At 34.8% G+C, this 22,416-nt stretch overlaps 1 protein-coding gene across 1 annotated transcript in view; it reads left to right on the top strand.

Annotated features, from left to right (window-relative positions):
- LUZP2 (leucine zipper protein 2) overlaps positions 1 to 22,416 on the top strand; it is a 517,934-nt gene that overhangs the window by 293,517 nt on the left and 202,001 nt on the right. Inside the window, exon 6 of the mRNA XM_074227567.1 lies at positions 19,603 to 19,770. Coding sequence (XP_074083668.1) covers positions 19,603 to 19,770 — 168 coding nt within the window. The remainder of the gene's footprint in view (positions 1 to 19,602; positions 19,771 to 22,416) is intronic.

A 22,416-nucleotide genomic window follows, 5' to 3' on the forward strand; every position in this document is an offset into this window, starting at 1 on the left:
TAAGCAGTTAATGCCTGAGGACTTGGATTTCCTAGAGTAATATCCTGTAAATCATCAGGATATTTGGTGATTGTTGGATGGGATTTGCATAGTGTTTGTTAGTTATTCTGTGTCCCATTCTTTCTAGTACCTGTTCTCTTTTGAGACTTTAAAAAAAAATATTTCTTTAAGGCAATGGGGTTAAGTGACTTGCTCAAGGTTACACAGTTAGACATTAAGTGTATGAGACCAGATTTGAACTCAGGTACTCCTGACTCCAGAGTCAGTGCTCTCTATTCACTGTGCCACCTATCTGTCCCTATTGAGACTCTTAATATGTATTATAGTTAGCCCAGGAGTTGTAAACAGATCCAGCCTTTCTGGAAAGCAACATGGGACTATGTCCCAAAAGCAATAAATTAACTGTTTATACCCTTTGACCTAGCAATTCCAATTCTAGGTCTATATCCAGAACAAATTAAAAAAAAAAACAGCAGAAAAGATCTACATGTTCCATAATATTCATGGCAGCTCTTTTTGTAGTGGCAAAGAATTGGAAATTGAGAAGATGTCCATCGATTGGGGAATAGCTAACCAAGTTATGGTAATTTAAAACTATGGAATACTATTGTTCTATAACTAATCATAAATGGTTGGACTCTAGAGAAGCATGGAAGGAATTATGGCATCTGATACTGAGCAAAGGAAGTAGAACCAAGAGAACAATGTACGCATCAACAACAACATTATGAGATGCACAGTCTTGATGGAAGTAACTCTTCTCAGCAGTCCAGAGAACTAGAACCAATGTATTTGACTGACTATGGACTATATTATCCCTATCCAGAGGAAGAAAAACAAAACAAGACAAAACAACACACATACACACACACACACACACACACACACACACACACACAAAAACAAACAAAACCCTTCCAAATCTGATGAACACTTTATAACAATTTTCTCTTATGTATCTCTTTCCCTTAATCCTAATTCATCATATTAAAAATTAGATTTTTGTAAACATGTTTATCAAAATATGTATGTACAATGCCAACCTGACTGTTCACCACTGAGGGGAAGGAGGTGGGAAGGGAGGGTGGAAAGAAATTTTAAATTAAAAATATACGTGTCCATATGAATGAAAAACATTTTAAAAATCATAGTTAGCCGAGTTGATCCAATAATACCAATTAAAACATGATAATGGATTATCGTATTATTCATCCAGTCTCACAGATAAATGTTAGTTCACACAGCTAGTAAGAGTCAAGTGTTTTAAGCTGAAATCTATCTACTAAATCACCTAACTGCCCTATAGAAAAGAAAATACAGGTTGGAAAGTCATTGCAGAGATAAGGTACTAGGAAACATACAAACAGGGAAAGGTTTCTTATGAATGCTGGGATTTTAGTCCAGACTTGAAGGATGCAAGAGGTCAATATGAGGAAGAAGAGAATGGAAGGCTAGAGGAAAAGTCAATGAAAATAGAAAGCATAGGGAGAAGTAACTGAATACTCTTTATGCATAGAATAAATAGGCCACCATTACTGGCTTATACATTATGTGAAAGAATAAAAGATGAAAAGACTAGAAAGTTACATATGTCAATCCCTTTCTCCCAGAAAACACAAGGGCATTTAATTCATTATTTCCTTGAAAATAATGGGATTTTAGCAGGGTCAAATAAAAAGGCAAATGGAATGACTCCTGCAATGTGGGTTTCAGGTATTAGACAAATGAATAATCTTTATTTTTGTGGCATCATCCCTCAAATCTCACTGCCTAGACAGAGTCATAAAATCACAAACTCTCACAACTAGATGGAACTTGTTCAATGTTCCATCCAATGCAGCAAAACTTCTCAGACTATAATTCAAAGACAGGAACACTTATAGAGATCATTCATTCCAAGCCCCTTTCCTCCTGAGACCTATTTAAGAGGAAGAGCTAATGATTTAGACAGAATGACAAAACCTAGGACACGAGAGATAGCAAATAATTTCAAATTTGCATTAAATAGGAAATGATTTGAACTTAAGTGAAAACCTGTGTGGTCACTGGTTCTATGCCATATTGGGGTATAGAACTGACCTTGCAGTCAGGAAAGGTGGCTCGGGTCCTACCTATTACACCTTCAACTTTTTATTGCTCACTAAGACTATAAATTTCCTGACAGTTGCCATTCTCTATCAGAACACAAAGTGTCTTACTTCACTTGGGGAGTTGGTGGAGTGAAGAGTTTTCTGAAATAAGAGTTCAGATCTGACTATAAGTCTGTGTTTTTCTGATAAAACTTTTAGATTAAATCCTGAATAACATTTTATCCATGACTTTAAGAAGAGATATTCAACAAAAGAATAAATCCATAACTGATTAGTATTTGTGAAGGTGTGAATGTTTCTACTAAAAATTTAAGAATTGGTTCTCCAGATCCAGTTTGTTTTTCCTTCTACCCAGTCCCACCCTTTGTGTTTTATAACTGTTATGTTGTAGCTGTGTGACCTCAAACATCTTGTTTTATTTCCCTCCTTGCTTTCCTTTTGTGTAAAAGAAAGAGTTTGGAATCAATGGAAGATTTTAAGTCCCTTCCAATCTATGATCTTATGCACTTACTATAATAAATAATAAATTTATAACACAAAAGCATGTGCATTGTGATCTTTGAGATTAAGAAAATAAAGATCAGTGATGACTGAAAGAATCAGAGAAAACATTCTGGAGGTCGTATTATTTCAGTTGGGGTCTAAAGAAAGAGTAAGTTCCAGGTAGTGGAGAGAATTGATCATTTTGGGGGAAAGGGATAGTATGTCCCAAAACACAGACTATTAGAAACAACTAGAAGGCAGTTATATAGCATAGTAGTTAATAGAGCACTGCTTGGAGTCAGGAAGACTTATTTTTGTAGGTTCAATCTTGTAAGTTCAGTTTACTAGCTGTGAGAGCCTGAATAAGTCATTTAACCTTATTTGCTTCAGTTTCTCATCTAAGCAATGAACTGGAAAAAGAAATGTCAAACCATGTTAGTATCATTAATAGTAAAATTATAAATATGGTCATAAAGAACTGGATATGATTAAAAAAATTGAATGCATTTATCCACACACAAAAATAAGGGGGAGATTTGGACCTTCCCTATGAGCCCCTTCATGTAGACTGCTCCTCTCAGACCATTTCCCTTTCTTCCTTACTGCTCTTTGCCCATTCTGGTTTCTCTCCAAAAGTAAGTAGAAACATGGGTAATTTGGTTAATCTCTCTGTGTGATCAATCCTCTCATTTTAAGATGAGATATAAAGAAAAATAAAAATGCTCTGCTCATCTTCACAATTTAAGTAAGTTCAATTTAATAACAGATCAAATCACTTCCTTCCATCTTCTTTATAAGAAATTTTTCCTTACATTTAGTGTCTGTCTCCTTGGGTTACTTGATCAGGCCTTCAAATCTCATTAAAAACCTCATAAATATTATGAAACACCATCCTTTCTAACGTTCCAGAGTCTTGGCCCTGGGCTCTATTTTGATAAAGAAAAAAAAAAAACTGCTGTTTACAATGACTGATATATGCATTGTCTCACCATCTTTAAATTAACCATGAGTTTTTGGAGAATATTTATTACTCAGTAGACCTGAGGCAACATGATATGGTATAAATACAATTATTATTGGTGACATAAAATAAGTTAATTTAATTTCTGCTATCCTGTGACCTTGGATAAGTCATTTCCCCTTTGCCATCCTTGTTTTTTTTTTCCTTGCACATATGGGGGCAATTGTACTTCCAAAAAATGTTGTGGAGATTAAATGAATCAAGGTTTAAAAAAAGTTTTCTAATATAAAACACTTTATAAATGAGGCAGGGTATTATAGAAAGGTTTTCCAATGGAAAGTACTAAGTAAATGAAGCAAGGTATATAATAGCTTTTCTAATGTAATGCACTAGATAAATGTCAGTTATTATTATGATTGTGTTTTGAATTATGACATCCTTTCACCACTGACACAAAGAACTGTTAAAATGCAAAAGGCTAGGCTTACCTAGCCCTGACAGCATGATAAATATAAGCTCATTTCTTACCATCTTTTTACATAAGATTTTTTAAAAATATTCCTTGAGTGTCTGCCTTTTAAGGCTACTCTAAAGGATTTCCCTCATTTCATATTAGCATGATCTTCACAACAACTGATTAAAAAGGGCAGGATACTCACTGGCACAGTGGATAGAGCACTGATGCTGGAGTCAGGAGTACATGAGTTCAAATCTAGCCTCATGCACTTAATAATTTCCTAGCTATGTGACCCTGGGCAAGTCACTTAACCCCATTGCCTTAAATAAATAAAAAAAGGCAGGATAGGTGGAAATCATTCATTCTTTTATTCATTCATTAAATTATTTATTTATCCATTCATTTTTTTTCTACACAAATTTATGTCATCTCAGAGTTGGAAGGCACTTCACTGACCTTCTTGTTTCACTTCTATCTTTAGGTTAAAACTCCTCTATACTCTTACTGATAAGTAATTGTTCAACATTTGCTTGACATTCTTCAGTGAAGGAAAACGTTCTGTCTTCCACGGCAGTCCTATCTACTTCTGTATAATTCTAATAGTTTGGAAGACTTTATTTATATCATGTTATTTGTTTTCCTCTTTCAACACCTACAACCTTTGCTATTATTTCTGTCCCCTGGTATCAGGCAGAATAATCTAGTCACTCTGTTACATATGGTTCTTATCTAAATATTGAAAGAAAGCAGACATTTCATTCCCAACTCTTCTCTTAAGCAACTTTGACATTCTTAGTTCTCTCAACTCTTTCCTGCCAGTCAAAAGATTTGAGGTCCTTGGCCATCCTGGTTGACTCCCCTTGTGCTTTCTCAAGCTTATCATAGTATCCTTCCTAACAATGTTGAATCTAAAACTGATAAAATGCTGTGGATATACTCTGGTCAATAAGACAGACATCCCTAAGTTTTCACCTCCCTAATCATTCATTGAGAAGAGAGTCTAAGGTTGAAAGGGATTGTGTTCAGCAGATCTGACTTTAAGTTTGACTCCCCATCATTTCTGAGCTGTGTGACTTTAGTAGGTACCTTTGTTTCTCTGATCAACTGTTTCTTTAGTTAAAGATAACTTGCTTAAAGAATATAGTTCCTACTCCATAGTGGGAGGATCAAAGGAAACTATATATATATATATATATATATATATATATATATATATATATATATATATGTATATACATATATAAATGCTTTGCAAATATATATATATATATATATATGTGTGTGTGTATGTGTGTGTGTGTATGTGCAAAGTGCTTTGCAAGCCTTAAACTTCTATATAAATATCAATTCTTCCTGTTATTTATCCACTGATTCACAGAACACCACTTGTTAAGAGCTTTCAGTGTTTAGTGAAGTCTACCTTAAAATCACTACTGATGAATAGTCCACTAAGAGACAGGTTTGGATATACTGTGATGTCACCAATTTGTAGACAGAAAATCACTTACTGGAGTTTTGGTCAGAATTTCTGGGGGACTCTTTTGCCTTGATAATATGGGAAGGAAATCATATTCATAGGATCAAGAACTCCTATGGTATCCACATCTTCACCAGAAGTCTTGTTCTTATCAAAATAGGTCATGGGAAGAATAGAACTTGGAAAAGACAGTGAGAAGTCTTTCTTCCCCTCTCTAATAAACATAATGTGTAAGTCATGCTATCATGTATACAATGACATTGCCCTCTTAAATTATGAAGAATGACTGCTGGACTAGAAATATCCTCAGTAAAGATTTTTCTTTACTTTTTCTTTTTTTCCCTTTTTTATTACATATTTACTGAGGTTTAGAGGGAGATTCAGAAATCAAATGAGGTAAAATATGTTGTGGGCTTTGAAAACATAACATTTTTAAATTGATTATATTTTTATCCAAATATATGTTATGAGAGCTTTTCAAAATTCAATCATTTGCATATATAGATTTTTATTTCATAAAATTTCCTTCCATCCTCCCTTCCCAATCCCTTCTCTTAGTGACCAACAGGTTAATATTGTACAATAACATTTGTATTAAATATATGTACACATTAGTTATTTTTGGTATAAGGAATTAGGATTAAGGGAAAGAAATACATGAGATTTTTTAAAAAAAGGAAACATAGTGTTCATCAGATTCTGAAGGGTTTTTTATTTATTTGGTTTTGTTTTCCTTCTACTGGATTGTCCATAACCAGTCTAACAGTGTTGCCCTAGCTCTCTGAACTGCCTCTAACAACTCACAATGTTGTTTCTAATCTGTACATTTTTCTCTTGGTTCTGCTCCCTTCACTCAGCATCAGATCCTATAATCCATTCCATGTTTCTTGAGAGTCCAACTATTTATAGCTTCTTATAGAAAAACAGTATTTCATAATATTAATATACCATAACTTGTTTAATGATTCCCCAATTGATGGTCATCCTCTCAATTTCCATTTCTTTACCACTACAAAAAGAGACACTATTAAATTTTGTAAAAATATAACTGTCATTTCATTTCATTTCATTTCATTTCAATGAAGAAACTTCACCACTATAGATCAGCAACTGTTCTACAGCTTTATAATCTAAAGTGCTTTTGTTGGAATAATTTGATTCATTTTTATTGTATGCTATTTTATTTTTTTCAATTTACATGTAAAGAGACTTTTCAGCATTGACATGTTCATAATTCACCTTTTTCTACCAAATTCCCTTCCCACCCAATTCCCATGACAGCAAACAATCTGATATAATTTGTACATGTCTATGACCTGATTTTAACTCTCTGTTAAGGTGGAACTCTACTTCCAGGGTAAAAGACACAGAAGCTCTTGAAGGTTTTTGTGACTGTTTTCCGAGATACTCCTAGGGATCTGCTAGTTATCAATTCTTCCAAGGTCTTATGACAGGCTAGGTCTACTCTTCTGGTCTGTACTCTGATCCATTGGTTACCACAAATACTCTCCTCTACCCTGGCACTGTGATGAGTGTCCTTGCTTGGCCAAGGCAGTAAGCTGTCTTGTGTTTACTCCTGTTTTTGAGACTAGGCCCCCAGACTGGGACCTGGATCTGAGTATGGACAAAGGAACAGAATCCTTCCTCAGGGGTAGCAGAGAGACTCATGTAATCTCCTTCCATCTCAATTACAGTCCCATGGGCTGAGAGTTCTGGAAACAACTGCCCCTGCTGATCAGCCTAAGGTTCACTCCTGGTCAGCTGGGGTGGGCACTCTGCTACTGAGGCAAAGGCTGGACCATGATCCAATCTCACTCCAGTTCAGCAGTTTTCCTGCTGACCTTTCAAGTTGTCTTTGGCAATCCCTGGCCGAGAGGTCTGGAAACAGTCACAGCTGGCATGGACCCAGGGGCCCTGAGGTCTGTTTCTGGAAGTCTGGGATGAGTTTGTTCCATGTGCCCCAGGCTAAGCTGCAGGTCCTTTCTAATCCTATTGGAACAGACCCTTCCCAAGAATCTTCCAAGTTGAATAGGGATGCAATTGTTCCATTCAGTCTTTTTTTTTTGGGGGGGGGGTTGCCACTCTCTAATGTGTTTCAAATTACTATTTTAAGGTTTTTGGAGTGGTTTCTTAGAGAGCTAGAGAGAGTCCATACCTTTAATTTGTCATATTGACTCTACTCCGTGTTCCATATTGTTAAGGGAATGGGTCAAAAAGAAACCTCAAATATCTTCTCCCAAATTAACAAGATGGCAAAAAATGAGTTATGGTTTCTATCTAATCCTATTTATCCACAAATACATACATGCATATGTGTGTATTACACACATACACATACACACATTAATTGTGTCTCATGAAAAGGGCTTTAGAATGAAATATGCAAAATATATAGTATTTAATCTTTGACATTTTAGTACAGTTCTGTCAATAGACTGAGTTTGTGATTTGAAGACTACCCAGAACATTAATCAAAAAATAGTTTAAGACCTTATTGTATGCTTAGATAATTTTAGAGGAAGTGTGCCATCGGGCTTTGAGAACTGGCTTCACCCACTCATTAACACTGTATAGATAATCCTTGGCAAGGTAAATCACATATCCTCTGAAGAATCTGAGCAATTCTTCACAACTTTATATAGAGGCAAAGATATTGATCAGTAATGGTAGAGGGAGATTCTTTATCTAAGGAATTCTTTATACTAATGAAATTATAGGTCTTATCCCCTATTCAATGTGCTTGACCTGCAGATAAAAATAAAATGAATGAAATAATTCCTACTTTCAAGGAGTTTACATTTTAACAGGAGACTTTATAACTGTTGATTTCTGACCAGAGTAACATTTTGAAACAAAGAAAAATAATTTTAAAAATGGCCAATTAATTTTGTGTGACTTTTTCCTGCTTTCACAGTGATACTGACAGAGAAGGCAGAGGGACTTAATTTATGCCCCCAGAATTGATGGGATATCCAAAACCATTAACTGCATTTCTGGAAAATATAAAATCTTTGTTTAATATTCAATCATTACAATTTTGGATATGTGAACCACATCAATATTAATATTCTTGTGATTTATAGTTGAAGTCAACAGGAGGTTATTGCAAAATCGAAATATGACTCAGATGTTCTCCTTGGAGAACTAAGTAAATGAGCTGGCAGAAATGATTTTACCATGTTCTCAAAAGCAGCAAGAAATATAATTTCATGGATTATTTTTGTCTCACCCTGCAATTCTAATGTATACAAACAAAAGACCTGTAACTTAATATATGGCAATATTGTTGTAAACCTTGAAATGATCTAGAAAATTTGATTAAAAATTTGACAAAATCCTACAAATCAAATCAAGAGGTACTGGTCTTTCAGTGAGGTTAACATAAAAAGATGATGTAGAAAAAATATTGGAAAATATGGTTTGTTCAAAATAGAGAAAAAGAGACTTAAGATTTGGACCTTACTCAAAGATCTTCATACTAAACATTAGAAATTCTTTTTAACAGTATAAAGTTAAAAATCATTGACCATGGCAAGCCATGAATATCATAGAAAAATAAAACTGATTAAATCTTTTTTTTAAAATGAAACAAGTGATTCCTGATATGGAAGTGATAGAGGATTCAGCTATGTCCAATCAGTTGATCAGATAGAACAGCCACAGAAATCAAGGTTAAATTAGAAGAGAGGTCACTGAAAGTAAGCACAAAAACTTTGTGGAGGTAGAGAGAATAGGGTATTATATCTATCTTTCCTTTCCTGATATGAGGGACTCAATCAAAGAAAAGATAATGTCTCATTCATGCCTCCTCTACCTCTTCTCTTCCCATTTTTACACTTGTCTTACACTATCTACTAGATTAGAGGGAGATTGGTCCTGAATGTGAATCCTGACTTTGCACCTCTGTCTTTTAGACCATTGAAAAATCATGTAATCTATCCAGGCTATGGTATCTTTAAATGATGGCGTTAGACTAGAGGGTATCTAAGATGATTTTCAATTCTAAATCATTATCCTTGCCACCCATTTTCTTATTTTTATGTGTGTCTCTCCATATTTTGGTAACATTTTCTTTATTTTTTGTCCTTTTAAATTTTTTACCTTACTTTTATTGAGGATATTTTTGATGCAAATATGAAAAACAATTAATTTGTCAAACATGAACATTATGCCTTCACAGTCAGTCACTTGCTTGAGATGTGTTTTTAAGTAAGTTATACAAGACTTACAGGGTTATTATATTTTATCTGATGAATATAAAATATGAAATAATTTTTGACTTAAAACAAAGACTTCTCCAACAAAGAGGCTCTAGTCTAAAGAATGACAAAATCATGTTAATTTGCTTTGTAAATGTGAGCCTGAAATAATCCATTCAAGATCTTTCATATCATTAAAACAATGTGAGGAATATGGAGTTATCATGGAAGACACACTCAATAAGATAACAATTGAAGAGGAATCTAATAACTGAATTAAAAAAATCATTTTGACAGGAAAATAAGTGCGAGAGTGGCCCATTTATTGAGTTCATATCTGCATGTATATATGTCCAAAATAGCCATTGCAGTTATGCCATCAGTTAGATTTAGCATTCAAATAAAGGAAGAACATGGGCTAAGTCCCATTTGTATCACCAAAGATTGCTTATTAAATGTTTTGGGCAGCTAGGTGGTTGTAGTTGATAGAATGTCAGTCCTAGAGTCAGGAGGATCCAAGTTCAAATGTGTCACACTTAACTAAATGTGTGACCTTGGTCAAGTCACATAACGCTGATTGCCTAGAATCCAGGGTCATCTCCAGTCATACTGATTTATATATGGTAACTGAACACAGATCGCTGCAGAAAAGAAAGTGAGGCCAGTCTTCCTTGAAGCCACACACCCCCTCTTAAATCCCATTCACTTGGTTGTCTTGGCATCACCTTCCTGATGTCATTGTCTTCTTTGAGAACAAAGGACAGACATCCTCATTATTATCATTAGATGTCCTTCATCCAGGAAATGGGCAAGTAGGTGGCAGAGCAGACAAGAGGACAGGACCTGGAGTCAAGAAGACTCATTTGAATCTGGCCTTAACTAACCAACTCTCTGACCGTGGGCAAGGCATATAACTGTTTCCTCAGTTTCCTCAGATGTAAAATGAGTGGGAGGAGGAAATGACAAACTACTTCAAGATCTCTGACAAGAAAATCTCAAATGTTTTTGAAAAGAATTAGATATGATTGAAAAAAAACTGAACAACTAAAAGAACACATCCATTAAATATTTTTAAGAGAGTAAAGCAGATGTATAGGGATGGTTTTTAAAGACTTATTGAGTAGATGCTTTTGAACTCTGGGGTAATAGCAGATAATGATATGTATTATGGTTGGTAGGTATCTAGACATATATTTAAGAGAAGGAGGCTATTTCAATAAAACTATGGGAATAATTACTTCAGGAATATAATTTTGGCAATTCTTTGAAAGTCTAAATTCAAATTTATAACAAGAGGGTGTGTCATACTCATGCTCTTTCCCTTCCCTTCCCTCTTCAAACTATGTTAAACTGAGAAATAGTAACAAACAAAACTTCCTGAGAACAGATTAGATATGAAGAAAGAAATTGTAGCTTCAGAACTTTACAAGTCTCCTACACTCTGCGTAAAGAAGAGAGCAACACATAGCTTTCCAGAACTTCATAAGAACTCTATAAAAGGATCAAAGGACTTTTATCCAACCAGGAACTGTAATTTACCCCTGGCCACAAGTACAGCTCATTTTATCGATTTAAATTTATTTTGATCTCTACAGAAACTTGAAAAAGAGAATTTCCTAGACTTTAGGAGAAATGATTTTTGTTCCAGCTTTTTAAAGTATGCTACCTTATAATATATATATATATATATATATATAAATTAGATAATTCTCATTAATTGGTAGTAAATAATGCTCAGTGGGGGGTGATACTGTGTGATAGGTGCGTGTGAACAATAATATTAGAATCCACAGACTCTCAGTGTTACCCCTAGTTCCCTTAGCAAGTAATAATAAGTTGGTATCTAGGAACCCAATCGGTAAATGGGATTAGGAAAAGGAATAGTGAAACTAGAGGAGATTAATAACAAAAATTAATTTCAGGAGGTTGCAAACCCTCAACATTAGGAATTAGAGCAAAGTTGCACCAAGGAAATATTTCCTATACTCTATCATTTGTGAATATTGTACTCTGGAGATGAGGAAGGAGTATGCTTTATGAATGGAGGGATAGCTCCCCAAATCAAGAATCCTTTGAAGAAATAGAATACAAAATTCATGAGGCTATTACAGCTGGATATAGAATTTGAAAAGATGATTATTTTGCAGTATAAAATGGTGGTTTAGAACCATTTTTTTTTGCAGTTTCAAAAAATGCCATATTGATGAAGTAGTAGTTATTCCTAAAGGCAGTAGATAGCAGCTCAATCAGCAAGTGAGGTAGTCAGGACTTTGGAAGATTATTTTGTAGAAAGGGTAACTTGGGAACTTGGAAGAAAGTTGCCAATTTAGAAAAGCTTTTGTTTATCTGTTGTTTGTTTTATGGCAGCTCAGGAGAATTGAAAAGGATGAAAGGTATGATAGTTCATACGTGATTGAAGAGAAAGTACAAATTTGAGAGAAATGAAAATAATTGAAAAAACTTGGCATCTGACTGAATATAGAAAGGAAGGAGGGATAATGCTAATTGATAAGACCAAGATTGTGAATGTGGATGATGCAGCAGTATGAGCTTCCTACATTAGAAATATGAGAGTTTGAAGAAGGAGAAAGCTTGGAACTGGAGTTAGATGTCAATGGGACATAGATCTGTAGCCATCTTTTATACCAGGATTAGTGAAAAACTCAAGAATATATAATTTTGGGAATTATACACATAGAAATGATAATGGAATGCATGTGACTGATGAGGGATCAAGGAGTAGAATGCAAATAGGATAGAGGAGAGAAAGCAAGACAAAAATTTGGAGGATGGATCCCCCTTAGGAAACAACAGTGAGGGTGAGAATCTGGTATTATAAAAAGAGAGGATGCTGTGATGATGGAGGCTTAGGGAGAATATCAAAGAATATGGAGAGATTCAGTAGTTAAAGGATTGGGAAAAAATTTCTATTTGTCACTGAAAGTATCCATAAACCTCACTACCATGGGGCTGTTGGAAGCAAAACACAAGGTCCTCAGAAGTGATGGGATGTAGGGAATTGGGGATAGCAATTGTTTACCTATGAAAGGTAGAAATAAAGATAGATAACACAAGAAGATGACAGAGTTAAGAGGAAATTTATTTAAGGATGGAGGATATGAAGGGATTTGGGGAGTAGAGAATAGCCAGTGGAAAGGGAAAGATTGAAGGACAAATAAGGGAAAAGATCTTAGAGGTAAGGGGAAGAGATCAAAGTTATAGGTGGGAGAATAGACTCTGACAATAAGAAGGGTTTCCTCAGAGACTACAAAGTTCCCAAAATATAGATTGAGGTATGATGTAGAATAATTCTATCATATAGAGTAGGAAAGAAGACAACTCATAGTGAATAGCTCTGATTTTTTACAACATAAAAGAACAGTTTCTCTGGGGTCCGCTTGCCCTGATTTGACCTGTAAGTGTCTCCTTAGCTCAAGACACAGAAGTGCCACTTGTTCCAAAATAACGACAGAAGGCATCTTCTCTGTGCATACTCTTGAGCCAAGTGGCACTGCAGGCAGGTTAAGGGGACTTAAACATAAAGACTGGATCCAAATCTCTCAAGGAAAACCATATTGGCTGACATGTCAGATACTGAACTTCCCCTTATAGAGCAGTCAGCTCTCCTGCCACACGATGACAAGCTTGTTGATGCCAGTATCTTCCCATCTGTAAGATGCCTAGTTCAATATTACCATGGTTAATCACTCCTCCAGCAGGTGGGAGCAACAGGCTCCCCTTCTCAATAGACAGTGTCTGCCTACAACTTCTTCACCTGTCTCTCTGTCTCTGCAGTGTGATCCTTCTCTCCTTTCCCTGCTCCTGAAATTCCATTCTTTTATAAAATGGCAGCATTGTTAGTTTCCTTATATAGAAATGTAGAAGAAAATGTCTGTTATGTGCATTTATAGACTGGGAACTGAAATGGACAGAGGGGAAAAACACAGAAAAATACATTTAAAAAAAAAAAAAGAGGTACTTTATTATTTGCTCTCCATTCAATAAGCTTTCTTTTAAGAGAGTCATACTATTTTAGAACACTCAACATAGCAAGGCCATCGGGTCAAGCTAATCTATCTATTGTATTTTCCCCTACATTATTCACAGTCTCTGTAACAGCTGCTCTCCTACTATTGCTGCCCTATCTCTTGGAAAAAGAAAAGGTGATTGAGAAATTCTTTGAACAAGCAATTCAATTCAGTGGGACTAGGCACTAAGCCAAATGCAAGGTTACTTGAGAAAGGGTAACTCTTATCAAGTATGGCAGACATGTAATATAAACACATGAACACATAGAATTCTAATGAAAAACAGGATGTGATTATTTCATGTAACAAATATGAGTTATCAAACAATCACTTTACTAAGTAAGACTCTATGCTGAGCACCATGGGTATGATCAGGAAACCATATAACATTATTACAACCAAGGATCTGATGATTCAGCTGAAAAATTAAGAAAAATTAAGAAATATCTGGGAGTTATCCATAGGGTCTATCTTATCACATTTATTATGGGTGCATTAAACTTCTTATGATGATATTTTAGGTTGTATAACATTTGGACATATATATATAATATTCAGTTTATATATATATATGCATATATATGTATATATGCATATATATATATAAAGACAAGCTGCAAAGGAGATCAGTTACAACAGTCTATGTCTTAGTGTAATTTTTTTTTAGGTGTTTTTTGCAAGGCAAAAAGGCTTTGCCCAAGGCCACACAGCTAGGTAATGATTAAGTGTCTGAGACTGGATTTGAACCCAGGTACTCCTGACTCCAGGGCCGGTGCTTTATCCACTATGCTAGCTAGCCGCCCCTCTTCTTGTCACTTTTACTAGAAAAGGAAGGTCTCATGCATATGATCCCTAGATGAATATGAGCTTTGATATGATTTTTAGATGATGGGGGAAAAAAGATACAATTGCAGAAATTTCCTGCCAGTTTGTTGAAGCCTAGGGAGAAAATGTTTTGTTAGAGAAATGCATTATTTGGGAAAGGAAAGTAAGGATTTATAATATCTAGGATATTCTTATGTATAATAAAATGTCAGTTTAATAATAGGATGGAATAAGTCACACAATTGGACTTATGAGCTATTATTGTGTTCACTGTACCTACATATTGGAAAAAAATTCTGGAGAGGGTATCAAAAGACCCTCACTATTAATTGTTGAGGGCCAGCTTCCAAAGGAGTGAGGATACAGAGATCCCTGGAACTAAAGTAACCAAGGATAAGCATATGTTCTTGCTCTTTCATGGTTTGGTTGGCTCACCAGTGAATTCTGACCTAAACATCTTCAGAGCTAGAGGTATGTGGGAAACTTTCTGATAAGGAAGTCTACAGACTTCAAGGATAAATATCATAAATTTAACCAGGGAAGGTATGCATGTGTGTGTGTGTGTGTGTGTGTGTGTGTGTGTGTGTGTGTGTGTGTTTTCTAAAATATTTCTAGTGGTTCTCTTTGTAGTGGCAAAGTATTGGAAATTGCATGGATGTCTAACAATTGTGGAATGGCTGAACAAATTATTGTTCATGATTGTATGGAATACCTCTGTGCTATAGGAAATGATAAGCTTGATGATCTTAGAAAAACTTATGGGTTGACTTAAACCAAATAATGAAAAAAGAAATGAGAAGTATCAAGAGAATGTTGTATACTATAATAACAATATTGTTTAAAAAAAAAAAAACTTTGAAAGTGGAGTCAAGATTGTGGAGTACAGGCAGGGACTCAACTGGGCTCTATCCCAAACCACTCCAAATACTTTTAAATAACTCTAACAAAATTCTAGAGAGGCAGTGCCCACAAAAAAACAGAGTGAAACAATTTTCCAACCCAAGAAAGCTTGGAAGCTTAACTGGAAGGGTCCATTGCTAACGAATCAGAAAGGACCCTCAATGTAGATACCGCAGTGGGCCATGTTGGAGTGAACAGGAGGCCAGGGTGACCTCATGTGTAGCAGCAGTGGTGATTTCCACACTTCTGAGCCTAGCACAACATATAAAGCCAACAAGAAAACCGATGCACCAGTGTGAGATTGGAGCACAGTCCACCCTAAGTCTCAGTAGCAAAGATTCAACCCCAGCAGATCAGAAGCAGACCATGGAAGCCACTGAATCAGGAGCTGCAGTAACTTTCAGAGCTCTCAACACACAAATAATAAGGGGTTCTGAAAGAGATTACAGGAGAGGGATGGAGCCAAGATGGCATCTTGAAGGCAAGAATTCATGGAAATTTGTTGCCCCCCAAAACTCCAAAAGCCATCAAATTATGACTCTAGCCAAAATTTAGAGGGCCAGAAGTCACAGGAAAAATTGAGTAATGCAATTTCCAAGTCCAAGACAACTTAGAAGATTCACAAGAAAGGTCTGCTTCACTGGCACTGGGAGATGGAAAGAGCCTCAGCATAGCAGCACAGCCAGGCCAGAGCAACCAGCTCCAGCCTTCCCAGAACAGCCCTGTGCTTTTTCCATTTGGCCTAACCTGGTTTTTAACATTTTATTTTCTTCAGTATTTTTCGTTTTTCTTTTACCAAGCTGCTGATTTAGTTTTCATGATTTATCTGCATTGCTCTCATTTCTCCAAAGTAATTTTCTGTGGTCAGATTCTCAAGCATTCAAACTCAATTGTAGAGAGTGTAACTCTGTAGAACTGGACATATTGTTTGAATGCCAAATATATGCTTGCCAAAAATATTATTTTATGGAGAATTCACACAGGAAAAGTACTCTCATGGTGGTCAGAAAAAGTAATACTCCTTGCTTAAAACTTTGGAATTGATTGTGAAATTGGAGACAATGACAAGGACCACCTAGCATGGCATGCCTGTATCCATTGAAGGAGCTAAAAGGAAATGCAAATTTAGAGAATCCACCCCAAATATTCACATATCCTATTTGTGCCTTTCTAAGCTTATTTGGTCTGATCAGTCACAGCTGGACACACTGTAAATTGACTGTAACATCCTGATGTCATTTTGATCTTCTTAAAGTAGTAAAACAATATCCAGACAATCAAGTAATATCACTATGCTTTGTCTTCCTTTCTGTTTCTCCTTTTTTCTATTTGGTCTTGACGTAGTGTTTGTTTTTGAATCAGCTATGAACCTCCATTCTTTCCATTCCAATATCAAAAACATGAAATAGGATCAAGATTACAATTTTTAAATCTCCCTATTTTTCATGGACTTGCTATTTTAGAGAAGACTTTTTGGATATGACTGTTTCTCCAGTTTATTCAATTTATCATACAAAAGTCTTTGATTACTTTAGACACTCTCACCTCATTAAATCATAATATATATATGAGCAATCACAAATATGCATAGACAGTGAATATCTATATCTAGTGTGCATATGTTTATTTGCTCTCTCCCTTAATCAAATGTAGGCTTCTTAAGGATAAGAATTTTAGACTTATGAGTTTATATCCTTTCCCTCTATCACAGTTTCTGGAATATTAGGCATTTTATAAAATAATGTTGATTGATTTTCTCAAATAATACAGAAATACCATCATTATGGGCATACCTCAGAGATATTGTAGGTTTTTATTCACAGAAACTTTTTTAGTTTCCTAATGCATATGAAAATTATGCTTATTCTATACTGTAGTCTATTATGTATGCAGTAGTTATGTCTAAAAATTACATACCTTATACTAAAAATGCCAACAGAATCTAAACCTTCAAAGAGTCATAATCTTTTTACTGGTGGAGAATCTTGCCTCATTTGATGGCAAATGATTGATCAGGATGGTGATTGCCAAAGATTGGGGTGACTGTGGCAACTTCTAAAACTAAAAAGAAATCAATTGAAACTCCCTTTCACAAAAGTTTTCTTGCTAGCATGCAATGTTTTTAATGTATTTTGTCCAAGTAGAACTACTTTCAAAGGTGAAGTCAAATCTCTCAAACCCTTCTGCAATAATTTCAATTATGTTTATTTACTATTCTTTGATAGTGTTGTGCCTCAAAGGTTAAGGGCGCCTGAAGAGTGGGAACAAGACATCAGATGATCAGTGTTAGAAGCAATCAAAACAAACACATTTAATATTTAAGCTCACTTTCTTATATGGGTGCAGTTCTTGGTATCCCAAAACAATTACGACAATAACATCATAGATCGTTGATCACAGCTCACTTTAATTGATCTTACAATAATTAGAATGATGAAAATTTTGAAATAAGTTACCAAAATATGAGAGACATGATATGAGCATATATGGGAAAATGGTGCCAATAGATTTGTTTAGAAAGGGTTCACAGACTTTCAATTTGTAAGAAAACATGATATCTTTAAAGAACAATAAAATGAGATCTGCCTTTATTAAGTCAGTAGCCCACATTTAGAATCAGAAGAGTCTGAAGAGGCATCCCAGTTCTGAGTCTTTTTAGTGATGTTTTCATGGCTAAGGCATATACCTAGTCCCTTTGAATCCTAGTTTTGATATGAATAGAAATGGAATTAATAACACTTGACTGCCTACCTAATGGCATTGTTGTAAGAGAAGTGCTCTGTAAGACTTGAAACACTATCCAAATGGGAGTTCTCATTATCATATATTTATAGTCTTAGTAAAATCTTGCCCACAGGGAAAACATCTGATTATGGTGGTGGTGTTTGGACTCAAACACATACATATATATGATTATAATGAGCCCAATTTCCTCCTTCAAACCTCTTTACATTGAGAACAAGTTACAGCAGTATATTGCTTTTATAATGTAAACATTTTATTATCTTACACATTTTACAGTAATTAGATTTCCCCCCTTTTGCTGTCTTTTGTTTTCCCTCTACCCTCATAGAATTATGAGAAAGAAAATAAAAAAGATAGGGAATAGTTACTTTCTTGCATAAATCCCAGTTTTGCTCTATTCTCCTTCCAGGTACATATGGAAGAGAAGATTAAGGCCCTTCTTACTTAGTGCTCTAGGTCAGGTCTCTCTGCCACCTATCCATGCTGGTCAGTTTTTAAATACAAGGAGTTATATGGTATCTCAAATGTGAATTGACTTTGGCCTGTCATTGAGGAGACAGGTAATATTGATTTTCTTGACCCAGTTCTTATTAGTTCCTCCATTTGTGGTCAAGATTTAGCCAGAATTGGGTCAATGTTGTCAGAGATGGGCAGTAGAGAGGTATGAGTATAGTGAATATCATCAAACCTCCATACCTTTACGTGGTTTCCGTAGTAGACTGTTTGTTCATCATTCTTATGCTAGAACTATGCAAGCTTAGGATCTTATAGTATAATAGAAAAATGCAACACTCAAGAGAAAACTGAAAAGGTATGACAAAAATGCATAATAAAGTCCAATCCAATGAGTTTATTTGAAATGGAAATGAAATGTAGACTTTGAGAGGATTTCTTTGCTCTACCCTCTAAAGCCCTACAATAGAAGGCAGAAATAATTGGAGATACTCAGGATATTACTCAGTCTCACTGAATATTTAGTCTCCTGCTAAATACATATATATATATATATATATATATATATATATATATATATATATATACATATATATACACATATATATGTATATATGTATATATACATATATATAATAGCCACATATATTCTACATTAAAATATAAATTACTGCTGTGAAATTCTTTTGACATGATATCCCTCTCCCCAATCCTTATTTAGCTGTCCTTGGCTAGAAATGTCTGTGCAAAAGAAACAAATTATAATTTTTTCAGATTACTTGAGCGCCACAGCATGACCTAAAATTTATAGGGCAGTTATAAAAAGAGCATGTTGTATTGGTTTAATTTAAATTATAAATAGATGACTGTCATAAAGCAGTTAATTGGTCATTTAATTGGTAACCATGGAGAGAACAGGTACAGGATTATTCCAATTGATTGGACCCAATTTTTTAGAACTTGATGTCTCTTTGTTTTCCCTAGGAGTCCCAGTTGAAAGCTCTGAAGGAAACCGTCCAACTCTGCCTAACATCCGTTCTTCGCAATCAACCTCCTGCTATAAGTCTAATACCACCTAAACTACCCGAGAGGAGGCTTCCATCACCCAGTACAAATGATTCAAAAGTTGCAGCTGATGTGGCAAACCAAAAGGTACATTTTGTTCAAGTTTCTAAAAAGGAAATAAGATAAAGTACTAATTTGAGAGTTTCTCCTGTGAAGCCAAAGGGGAACCAAGAAGTATTTCAAATTCATTGAAAGATTAAAAAGAATCTAGCAGATCATTCTAACTCTGCTTCTAATGTCACCAGTTACTCTGGAAAAGATTTAAGCCAGCTTTTTTCACCAAATGAAACAATCCTCCCCAATGAGTTACAGATTCAGTATTTTAGACAATGAAATTTCAATTATAGATTAAAAAAAAAAGAATTCAGTCATGTTACCAGCAGTCAGTTTGAATTTTGAAAACTATTCTTCTTAAGCCATTTTCTCGTAATTAGAGTTACATGAATTAGAGATTTTATTTGGAATACTGTATAATAGGCTGAGCTTGTATCTTAGGAAGACATGGATTTAAATCCTGCTTCTGACATATTGCATGTCTTCCTAGATATAAGTTCAACCTATAAAGGCAATTCAAGAATAAATCACTGAATCTCTCATTGCTTTCAGCACTATATTGAGATTTATTGGCAGAGAAGGTGCCAGTGTATGCTGGTAGAGAGAGTTTTCCTTTGTGGAACTTCCTTATACCGTGTTGATCACAAGTACAGTCTGTGTTCTTAAGAAGTAGGTGAAACCAAGTTTGTCAAACTAAAATAGAGATAAATTCTTGCTAGCCACAAAAACACTTAAAATATTAAAAATTAGCATTATCTATGTTGTATCATATTTTTATTTAATTTGATAAATAACCCCAATAATATTTTACTCTGCTTCAAGTCCAGTGGAAACTTGTGCTGACAACATGTAGTTAAATAACAACACAATGATCTTGTTTACACTTAATTTTCTCAGCAAACACTGTGTTTTGGTTTGTTTGTTTTTTTCCTTCCAAAGGACAAACATGAATTATGGTTCCGTCATTATCTGAAATCACAAATGCCCAATATTTCATATATAGATTTAATATTGATGAGGTTTTACTCTAATATTAAATGATATATTTACCGTAAGATGAATCGCCTTTATAAATAGCGAATAGTAATTCATGATGAAGATAACGTGTACTAATTAGGGTTTCTCTTCTCTTTTGCTATCTTAACTTTTTTTTCCTGTTTGGCATGATAGTGGATGGGGATATATTGGAATGGTAGTGGATGAGGAAGGAGCAGTTATTTTGGTGAAAGGGAAGTTTCCTTAGATCAAGAGAAAATGTACAATGGGAAAAACTTCATATGATCCATGTCTGTTTGTACACTGACTGGTTATCCTTTTTTGTCCTTAATCCATTTTTGTTGTTTCACCAAGTAATCTACAAACAGATTTTTCCAGTCAAAAATTGTATCACAGACAAGTGTTACTGTTTATCTTACCGCTCTATTGGGAGGTATTCCATTGTAAGCAAAGAACATACTGAGGTTTAGACCAGGTTCTAAATCAGAAATATTTTTCCTCTGGTTTTGAAAATATCTGTTCATTTCTATTAACTTCCCTTCTCTAGGGAAATGATGCAATCTAGTGATAAGTGGTGAAGTTCTCTGAACTGCTCATTTATTCAAAGAAATTGGAAGGAATTATAGTGATTTTTGCAGAGGGTATCAAAAGAGTACAATATACCAAAGAATATTCTTAAAATCTCTAATATCAGAATATATAATGGACATGTAAATGTTTACATTAACAAAGTATGAATTCCTAAAAAGCAAGGAATGATATTTTTATCACTTTATTACAATATGTAATATGGTACCTGACTATTGTGTCTACTAAACAAACAGTGAATAAAGGAGCTTAATAAAATGTTATTATTTAGTCATTTTCAGTGTGCCTCAATCTTTGTGATGCTGTTTGGGATTTTCTTGACAGAGATATTGTTTCCTTCTTTAGCTTATTTTTATAGATGAGAAAACTAAGGCAAATAGAATAAAGTGACTTGCCCAGAGTATACAAACTGTCTGAGACCAAAAATAAACTCAGATCTTCCCGACTCCAGGCCCAGTGCTCTGGTCATTGATCTACCTATATGCCAATTTATAATATATTAAATGCCATATTATGTAACTTTTCATAGTCATGTAGCATTCAAAGGGACCTGAAAGGCTACTTATTTTAAAATGGACCTCACCACGGATCAATCTATAACTTTCTTAAATAATAGTTATCTAGCATTTATTTGCAATTTTTCAATGCTAGGTCACCCCTATTTCCTCTGTCAGCCCTTTCCAATGTTGGTCAGTACTTGTACTCTTGAAAATTCATTCAAATTACTGACAAGTTAGAACTTATTACAGTGTTGATAAGAGTAGTGGCAGGACCAAAAAAATGTAATAATTCAAGAAACAACAACAAAAAATGACCCATAGGAGTTTAAACTGAAGAAGAGACATTGTCAGGGGTTATATCTTAGCTTTTTAAACACTTTCACATGAATTTCTTTACATTGATTTTGCTTGATGGTCATTGATCATGATGTTAAAGACAGATGGGCAGATCCTAGCTTGTTATTAGAGGTCTATTCCTGATCATCATTGTCAAAAAGTAAAGTCAGGGGATATCTTCAAACCCAGTCCACATAACCACTAATTGGAGAGATTCAAAAAATAGTTCACATTTAATTATTGATAAAACCAGATACCC

The sequence above is a fragment of the Macrotis lagotis genome, chromosome 3 (genome assembly GCF_037893015.1).
Source record: "Macrotis lagotis isolate mMagLag1 chromosome 3, bilby.v1.9.chrom.fasta, whole genome shotgun sequence".
NCBI lineage: Eukaryota > Metazoa > Chordata > Mammalia > Peramelemorphia > Peramelidae > Macrotis > Macrotis lagotis.